This window comes from Ciconia boyciana, chromosome 6, assembly GCF_034638445.1.
Source record: "Ciconia boyciana chromosome 6, ASM3463844v1, whole genome shotgun sequence".
Classification (NCBI taxonomy): domain Eukaryota; kingdom Metazoa; phylum Chordata; class Aves; order Ciconiiformes; family Ciconiidae; genus Ciconia; species Ciconia boyciana.
The window spans coordinates 29,106,146-29,115,494 of NC_132939.1; the positions used below are offsets into that span (position 1 = coordinate 29,106,146).

Below are 9,349 nucleotides of genomic sequence, written 5' to 3' on the forward strand. Positions count from 1 at the left end.
CGCCCACGCGCCCACGCGCGGGCCCCGGGTAACGGCCGCCCCCCGCCCCGCCTGACGCAACCCGCGCCCCGCTTTGCCCCACGCGCGGCGCGGCGAAACATCCCGCCCTCGTTGCATCACCCGGCGCGAGCCGCGCCGCCCCGCGCCAATGAGGGGCGGGCGGGGGCGGGGCGGGCGGCCCGGCCGGCCTTTAAAGCGCCGCGGCGGCGCGTGCCGCCCCACGAGCGTCTGGCGCCGCACCGCGCGCCCCCCTCAGCGCCGGCGCCGCCGCCGCCATGAAGCGCGACCCGCAGCGCCCCGAGGAGTGCCCGGGCCGGCCGGAGGAGCCGCCGCCGTCCCCCCTGCCCTGCTCCTCCTCGCCCCCGGGGGAGGCGCAGGGCGCGGAGCTGAAGCTGACGCCGCCGGTGTGGATCTTCGGGTACGGCTCGCTGGTGTGGAGGCCGGGCTTCGAGTTCACGTCGCGCAAGGTGGGCTTCATCCGCGGCTACAGCCGCCGCTTCTGGCAAGGCGACACCTTCCACCGCGGCAGCGAGAGGATGGTAAGGGCGGGGGCAGCCGTGGGGGGGGGGGCGTTGGGCGGCTGTTGGAGTGGGCTCGGCTTCTAATGGCTCTCCCCTTGCCTCTCCCTCACAGCCCGGCCGGGTGGTGACGCTGCTGGAGGACTGCGGGGTGAGTACTGGGGCGGGCAGTGGGGTGTGAGGTCGGCCTGGGTGGTGGTGCCCACATCAGCAGCTGGAAACCGGGCTCTCTTGCCCTCCTGGGAGCGTGAGGGGTGTGTGTTATCCTCCTCTGCCCTGTTACCGGTTGTGCAGGGACCCCACAGCAAGGCAGGCTTGCTATGAAATCTTAGTGGACTTGTCTGCTGCAGTTACATCATCCCATAACCACCTTGCTCTTTCACTTTTAGGCATGCACATGGGGTGTAGCCTATGAAGTCCGTGGGGAACAAATTGCTGCATCGCTCCAGTATCTCAACATGCGAGAAGCTGTCCTGGGAGGCTACGACACCAAGTTGGTGAAGTTCCACCCTCAGGAGAAAGATGCGGAGGAACCCATTCTGGCTCTTGTTTACATTGCAACACCCCAGAACCCTTCTTACCTCGGCCCAGCATCTGAAGAAGACATTGCAGCTCAAATCATTGTCTCAAGTGGTTGTGCTGGTCATAACATTGAGTACTTGCTGAGACTGGCAGACTTCATGCGCTACTTTTGTCCTCAAGCAGAGGATAAACATCTCTTCTCCATTGAAGAGGCTCTTATTTCCATCCTTCCATGCCTATACTACACAGAGGAGTCTCTAGAAGAAACTGCAAGTGTCCCTCAGGAATCTAAGGGTTGAATAAAAAATTTTTCTGCAGGGTCCTGGTAGAAAGGACATAAGGGAGAAAGCAGTGGGGACAATCTTAACTCTGATAAAATATACTGGATTGAGTGAATAAAGGGAGAATTAGCAAGTAGTAGGGGAGGGAGGAAGTGGAGTAAAACATGCTTGCTATAGGACTTGCAGTTAGCACCTCTTACACTCCTTAGCTGTAGCACCATGACAGCCATCACTGCTTTCCAGGTGGGGAGCAGGGATCTTTGCTGGAAGACTTGCTCTGTAAGACTTGCTTCCAGGGGACAAACCTGAAGCGCTCACTTTCTTTAGAGAAGAAAGAGGCTCATCTGTTCTGTGGACTTTTTCTTTTTTTTTCTTTCTTTGAAGACTAGTTGAGCAGGACTTGACTGGGTTTAAGCAGTATATATGTAATTCTACCTCAGATTGGCAAGAAGCTGTTTGCATGGTGGTGGTGACTTGGGCAGGTTCTGCCAAATAAGACCTTTGTTTTACCTGCCATGTCCCACCTCCAGTACAATGACTAAAAAAAGTATAGAATTGTAGAACCGGACACTAAATTTCAGGACTTCTGTGCAATATTAAGTGAACAGGCCTCTGTAGGCTCTTTGGATCCTACTTCCTTACGTTGTGAAGGATCACAGTAATGCACTTATTTTCTAAAAAGTCAGATTGTATTTATTATGTGTTGTATTTCCCCTTAGGAGGGGTATCTAAACTGCTTACATGCCACAGCAGTATGTAGCCCACATTCAACCTTGCATTTGTGCCTTCTAGTTTCAAATTGGTTTTCTGAGGAGCTAAGCCTGCTTTAATGACAGAAGCTTTTCTCCAAGCTTCACTGACCTTGTGCTGCTACAGATTTAACTGACTCCATCAGAAATGGCCCTGCCTGTGTGGGAAGGCTGCGCTGTCTGCAGCAAAGCTGTCTGGATGCAGCAGCACTTTAACTAGCCCTGTACTGGATAAACCTCTGGTGCTTCATGATAATGTGGGTTTCTGTAGAAGCATTTGAGTGTTCTAGTTCCATACCTGGGTGTCTGTCTGGTACACCTTTATTTGACTGCAAAGGACTGTGACTGAGCATGTTTGCAAGCCTTTCAGCTACTGAAAAGCCTGCCTTGATCATGTTAAGCAGAGGCACTGCTGCAAGCTCAGACTTTTCAGCTTCACGCATTAACAGCATGAAAACCCATAGTATTTGGTAAGAAAACTGCTGCTACTGCAACTGCAGCAAAATAGCTCTTGAGAGCTGACCCTTGGGACATTTGACTCCTCCCAGATATTATGTGATTTTTTAATTATATAAAAAAAAAAGGATAGGGACTGTTTGTATTACTGTGGCTTGTATGTATATGAAGTGGTACTGTGCTCTGCCCAGTAATAAAACAAACTGACAAAGTTAGTCTTCCGTACTTTGGTCTCTTTCATTACTGACTTAAAGTTCAAACTGATCCTTTTAAATTTTTGGTTTTTTTAAAAAAAACCTCAGCTGGTAATGCTGCTGTAGTTTCTGTGTCTTTTGTTTTTTAAATCTCACTGCTGAGCAGCTTGCCCCTGGATCTACTGGAAGATACCCATTGACCCTTTCCCTTTGAGAAAAGGGGATTTGCTGACTTTCTCTTCCCAGCTTCCAGCTCTTGTTGATTCTGGAGCGCTAGTGCTGACAACAGATAGGAGCCAGCCCTCCTGACTGTACAGGGCAGGCACAGAAATGTAATTCTCCCTTGGCAGGTTGAAGGATTTTTTTGTTCCAAGTGTAACTTGGCATTGCTGTTTCCAAGAAGTAACAGTGGAAGGACAAGAAATTGCCACCCACAGCCAGACCTGCTGGCTGCAGTAAGGGAGACAGTTATTTCTCTTCTGCCTTGCGCGCTGTGTACAGGGGTAACGTGCAGCTGCCCTTCCGATTCCTCTAGTTACCAGCTGCCTTGGCACTAGCAGGTCACTGTACCTACCAGTATTACCTGCCTCAAGACTTGAGTGATGGAGTGAAAACTAATTGAAACAACTGAATTTACCACTAATTAAAGGCAGGTGCATGTTTCAGGGATAATAGACTAGAGAAAACCATGCTTTCCCTGTCTGGGGGAGGCTCTCACTTCTGCTGAGCAGCTGCATCTCCCCATGGGAGAGGGTTAATCAAAGGGTTAAAGAATCAACTTAGCCTGCAGGAGAAAACTCCCTTACTAGTACAAGACTGGGGTCAGATACCAAAATATCTCCAGATAAAACAAATACATCTTCACACCTGTCAAATTTTTGAAGGCACAAAGACACCACTGACAGGAATTAATAGCAGATGTGCACTAAGCAACCTGCATTGCCATCTCATGGAGAGCCCCTTGCTTTGTTTAGCCTGGGCTGGCCCCATGATCCTTCACATTGCTGGTAAAAGACAAGCAGTGCTTGTGAACAACCCATCAGTGCTAGGAATGTTCCTTCAGCTGCTGTCTCTTCTTCCCTTGAAAACCTAACTATTTTAAGCACAGATACACCACTGAACTACTCTTCCCAATGAGTTCTTTGCAGTGGGCTTCCAAAAAAAGGACCCCATTTTCTTTTCAGGAGTGGTGAATACAGCAGCTTGCTGCTGTCATCCTGTCACTGCATCTTCAGGTCACTAAGACAGACAATGAGGTATCACATAACTTTTTTTTCCTGAGGCTTTTATTGTGTCCTGTGAGCCTGGGAACTGGTCACATTTTGGTCAGTTGATGAATTTAAAAGGTTAACACCCCACGTTAACTTTGGGCACATGAGTGTGGAGAGACAGCACCCTGCAACATTTGCTATATGCCCAGCTTATATTTGTGCTGCTACTCAAAGACGGGGGACCAGAGTGGCTTGCCTCTGGCAAACCAAACGTGAGGAAGATAATTGCTGCTTGGAGGCAGTCATACAACCATGGCACTTGGGAGTGACACACAAGGACAGTGTCCTACCGCATACATGTCTCTCAGTACAGGCTTCCCCTCCCCATGTCATGACTTGCCAGCCCAGGTGAAGCAGCTGGCTGTGGGCACAGCTCCAGCTTCTGGCAGCTCTGCCACTGGCCTGATGGCTGGCCTGGGAAAGAGCACTCACCTTCTCAGAGGGTGAGACAACTGCCCTCATTTGCAAAGTGCTGCCAGACATTTCTGGAGATGCTTCCTTATCTAGTGGCTTCCTCTTGCAAATGCAGTTTTCTCTTCTGTGACTTCCCGATGACAAGCTTGTGCCTCACATTAGAAACCAGTTGCAATAGAAACATGTTTACAAGCACTATCAATCACATACATACTTTCCAAGTCTAAAACCAGCACAATTCACGTGCGTTCAGTCTCTTCTTCAGCCTTTTCCATTTTCCTGCCCAGCAGTTCCTACACAGCCCTGGAACACGGGCCTGAGTCACCCTTTCCTTGAGTACATTACGGCAGGACCTACCCAGCTGCTTTGCAGTGGCACAGCCAGCTAAATAAAGTAGATGACAACAGTTAATTCAGCCCTGGCCTTCATATGTATAAAGCACTCCTGAGGGCACATGGTCCTTAATAGGGCAGGAGAAAGGATAAAGAAACTCAGAAATGTTAAAAGGATTCAGAGAAGACAAAACCAGAACAAAAAGTCTCTGGTTCGTAGGTGCTACAGTATCATCTCGGTTTCAAGGTGGAGTGTTGAGAACTGAGGAGACTTCACACAGGTAAATCGCTACCAAGGTGATTCCAGCTTTAGTAAAAATGTAGTTTAAGTATAGCATCACCAAACTGAGAACTTACCTGTGCTTGGTCTACTTTTCTAGATGAGATGCTGGGTCAGAAAATTAGTGAGACCAAACTTGTATTTGTGGTTGATGGCAATACAGGCATGCAGCTCAGCGAGGGCAGGAGGCGGGAGGAGAGGGCGGTGGCCTAGGAGAGGGGTAGGGAACAGACCAGCATTCCTCAGCTGGGTGCAAAAGCAGCGAACGGCTTGGTTGAGTCTACTTGAGGAGAACGTACACTTGAGCATCCAGAAAGTGGGGCCAGCGCAGACTTTGAAGGCTATTGAGGGGCCAGTGTGGGATCTCAGTCCCAGGAGGAGCTGAAGGGGAGAGACGCAGCTCCACATGCATACCCACAGTCTCGAGAGGGTCCCTGGGGCTCCGCCATGTGCGGCGGGGAGAGGCTTGCAGGCGGCGTGCAGTCACAGGGAATGGCCCATGCTGGATTTAGCAGCTGTTACAGGAGCTGCAGCTGGTTGTATGTAGCACGTTTTATTCCATATGTGTCTACTTGCTGCTCAAGAGACAGGCTGCAATGTGGATTTAATTACCTACAGATATTTCACAGGCAGAGGAAAAGCAAAAGATAAAAAAACCCAAAAATGCTTATTGCCGCTCCTGACACACGGGCTGACCGGCAGGTGCAAGCGAGAGAGCAGCCGGTGCTCTTCTCTTACAGAGTCTGCAAAGGCTGTGCTCTGACAAGCGCTCCCCTCTGCAGCAGAGGCTGCACAGCGCTTCATGCGCACTGTGTACAGAGTGGATGTGTCCAAAGACAACACCTGGCTTGGTAACAGCCTGTTCTTCTGCTCCTGCTACCAGGAAGGATTGGATGGCAAAGCAGGGGAAAGAAAGAAGGTCTGCTGGGTGTACAGCTGCACCAGGACAAGTGAGACTGACTTTGCATAAAATAGCCAGCACAAAACACGCAGATGTGGTCACCTGTGCACTTGGACGCTTCTCCATATAACACATTCCAGATAGTTCTGTGCCAGAACAGTAGCACTGCCAACACGTCCCAAAACCTGGGAGTCAATCTGGGCCTGGAAGTCCTTCGTGAAACTTTAAATCAGGTTATATCACATTCCGCTCAATAACCTCATCCCAAAGGCAGAGGGGAAAACGAATGACCAGCATTTGGATGGGAGATTTTCCCTGAGTTGGACTTCTTGCTTTGGCACTGCCAGTTTTCACGACATGGCACGTCCTTCAGTTGCACCAAATCCAAAGGGTTTTTCAGAACTCAGGGACAGATGCAACATAAAAGAATGCAGTCCTAGTGCATGAGTGGGCAGTGATGTGCCACCGGCACACAGCCTGGCTCAGCACGGCACGGTTCCCTGTGCATGGGAGGAACAGCAATGGATAAAAAAATAGATTTACAGTGAGGCTATGGAAAAACTACACTTGCAGAAAAAACAGCAGCCGCTCAGCGGACTTTGGAATTTCCTACTAACTAGTTGCCTTGGCTTAAGTGAAAGCCTCCCTAATTTATATGCTGTCTTAAAGTTATGAGAGAAGCCCCGTATGGCTTTGAAAGAGACTTGGGCCCGGGAGGGAAGGGAGGGCGGAAGGAAATGGGCATTCTGGGCAGCACTGGGGAAGCTCTACATGGTTTGTTTACAAACTCTGTACACTTTTTGTTTGGCTTTTGGATGTGTTTTTATTCTTTCCCAACTCCCTTTTCATCTCATCATAGTGCCAGCCACACTGATGAGTGTTTATGCTTGCGAATTCCTGAAGCACAGCCAGTACCTTGAACTCCAGAGAATGAGACTGAAATAACGTAAAAGGTCAGGGAAGTTCAAAGACAGAGAGGTGCCGTTTTCCTAGCTGGGGACACCACACTGTTCCCAGACCATGCTGGGCTGCTCTGGGGACACAAGAACAAAGAATTCTCTCTTACGTCCTCCTGTTTACGCTGCTTTTTGCCTCCCTCACCTCACTGTTTTAACGGGACTCATTTCCATGAAGCATCGATTAAAACCACCGGGGATCAGTTTGGCCTGCGCCTGAGAAGTGAAGAGACACCGCATAGCTACTGGCACTTAAAACTCCTATCACCAAAGGAAAAGGGAAGTTTTTATCCCAACTGCTTGAGCCCCGCTGGCTCACACAGTAGGAGCGAGCCCCAGAGTGCTGCTTCGTCCGCAAGCGTATATCAGCTATTGCAGCACCCGGAAATCTGTAAGTGCTTCTTCACCCACGGGAAGACAAGTTGGAGGATGACTTCTGGAGAGGAGAGGTTTCATTCAGCCTTGCTGGTTAGCAAGCCTGTCCTTCAGAAACGTGACAAACGTGCGGCTGGGCTGACTGGGCATGTGTCAGGTACACACAGGTCAACTGTGCCGTGCAAGTAGATAGCGTGCAGAGTGGCCACAGATGGCCTCCCGTGCATTGGGCACACCACCCCATGCTCTGCACGAAGCTGTTGCTGATAGTTCCAACTGCAGATTTCCGCAGACCAGGGGGGTTCATTAGCACGTGCACATACATGACACAACGTGCTCATCTGCACAGCACTGCACCTGCCCCACGCTCCCACGTTCGCAGGTGAAGGGGGGCTAGGGAACCGTCCAGGCTAACGTGAGCACTGGGTTTCACTAGGTTATGGCCTCAGCAATCTGCTTTGCCTTGAACTGGAGCTATGGACCGAGCGACACCAACAGCACAGACAATACTGAAGTCATTGCACAGACTCATATCCAACCCACTTACAGCAATTATAACCTCATCTACAAACAAACTGCCTCGGGGGCAACCACAGCCAGCTTGCTGATATTAAACTCTGTCTACACAAAGCATATGTGACATGTGAAAACATTGAGAAAACAAACTAAAAAAGCAGCCTTCTATCCCCTCCTTGTCTAGACGGCACACCAGCCCTTCCAAACTGCAAGTCGGCACCGATGAAGCGCATGATGCCAAGGGAAGGAGGGAGCAGGCGCTGCCCCGGTCCCCGGGGATGGCGAGGAAAGGCAGGGGCCGCCCGTGGATGTTTACGTGGATGTGTTTACGTTACCTCTGCTCACCCCGCGGGCACCTCGCACCGGGGCAGCGCTGGTGGGTGTGCTTTCACATGTCACCACAGCTGCCAGCACTGCAAGTGACCTCCCAGGACTGCGGCTGACACGCTGCTGATCGGCCGGAGGTGTGCAGGGGTGGGAGATACTGTTACAGACAACTGGGGTCAGCAGCGTTGTCCTCAGGATGCTTCCACAGACATCATGGGCTGAAATCTCTCACTTATTTTTTTTTTCCAGTGAGATACTCATTTCTTTAAGTAAAATTGAGCCAAAAATGTATTTCAAACAGCGAGCGGATTTATAGATTATACATAAATTCATTTTAGATTATACATTCATTCGTTCTTTTGGTCTGTTTTATAAGGGTGTGTTTTTCTCCAAGACGTTCCTCTCCACGAACACACAATCCCATTTTTAGAGAGGGAAAAGAGCAGAATGCCCAGCTCCCCATGGCCGTGAGACGCTGCTTTTCATCTTCCCTTTGACAGTGACTGTTAGAGACTCAACTACCTCTGGACCTGCTAGGCAGGAGCCAGATGAAACCATGTCTCTTGTTGCTGCACAGTGCAGTCAATTCTGGCAGCATTTGTGTCTCTAAACTACATATATATTGAATCTACTCCTGGAACTACATGCTACAATTTGAGGGCAGATGAGTTCAGGACTGAGGATAAAAAATAACTGTGGGACTAGCCTCATTCAGAATAAATATCCACTATTTTTTCCCAGAGGATTCTTGCCTCATTTCTCTTGATGGGAAGATGCTAAAAATGAGCAGCAGTTCAATTCCTTTTTCTCCTGTATGGTCCTATATTTGTTTATGCACACCTTGCTCCAAATGCAGGGGCACCGTTCCCCATTTTGACTTTGCTCTGGCAAATCACTATAGCAACCTTGGCAAATCACTGTAGCACCTTTGCAAACTAATTCCTCTTCACAAGACCTTTGTGAAGAGGTATTATTTTCATTATACAGATGGGGAACTGAGACATCAAGAACTTGATTTCAAAAGTGTACGGTGACTCTGAATGCACAATGTGAAACATTGAGGAATGATGTTTTTCAGTGTATTTGGAACTGTACGTTATGTATTCAGAGATACCACGTAGGAAAAAAGATAATGTGTGCTTGTGTAATCAGCACCAGATCATGATGCAAACATGCGAGAGTCATCTGAAATTTTCATGGATACCCTTTATGTTTGCCATAGCCCTCTGAGGACCTGTGTGGTTGCAAGTTTAGTAA

At 49.5% G+C, this 9,349-nt stretch overlaps 1 protein-coding gene across 1 annotated transcript; it reads left to right on the forward strand.

Moving 5' to 3' along the window:
* Positions 1-207: 207 nt before the first annotated feature.
* CHAC1 (ChaC glutathione specific gamma-glutamylcyclotransferase 1) lies at positions 208-2,755 on the forward strand. The gene is made up of 3 exons (XM_072865686.1): positions 208-539; positions 634-669; positions 908-2,755. The coding sequence occupies exons 1-3, from the start codon at positions 276-278 to the stop codon at positions 1,337-1,339; spliced, it is 732 nt and encodes a 243-aa protein (XP_072721787.1). The 5' UTR covers positions 208-275; the 3' UTR covers positions 1,340-2,755.
* The last annotated feature ends 6,594 nt before the right edge of the window (positions 2,756-9,349 follow it).

Coding starts and splice junctions, on each gene's coding strand:
- CHAC1 (XM_072865686.1), top strand. CDS start 276: ATGAAGCGCGACCCGCAGCGCCCCGAGGAGTGCCCGGGCCGGCCGGAG. Junction 540..633: donor ACCGCGGCAGCGAGAGGATG/GTAAGGGCGGGG, acceptor TCTCCCTCACAG/CCCGGCCGGGTGGTGACGCT. Junction 670..907: donor CGCTGCTGGAGGACTGCGGG/GTGAGTACTGGG, acceptor TTTCACTTTTAG/GCATGCACATGGGGTGTAGC.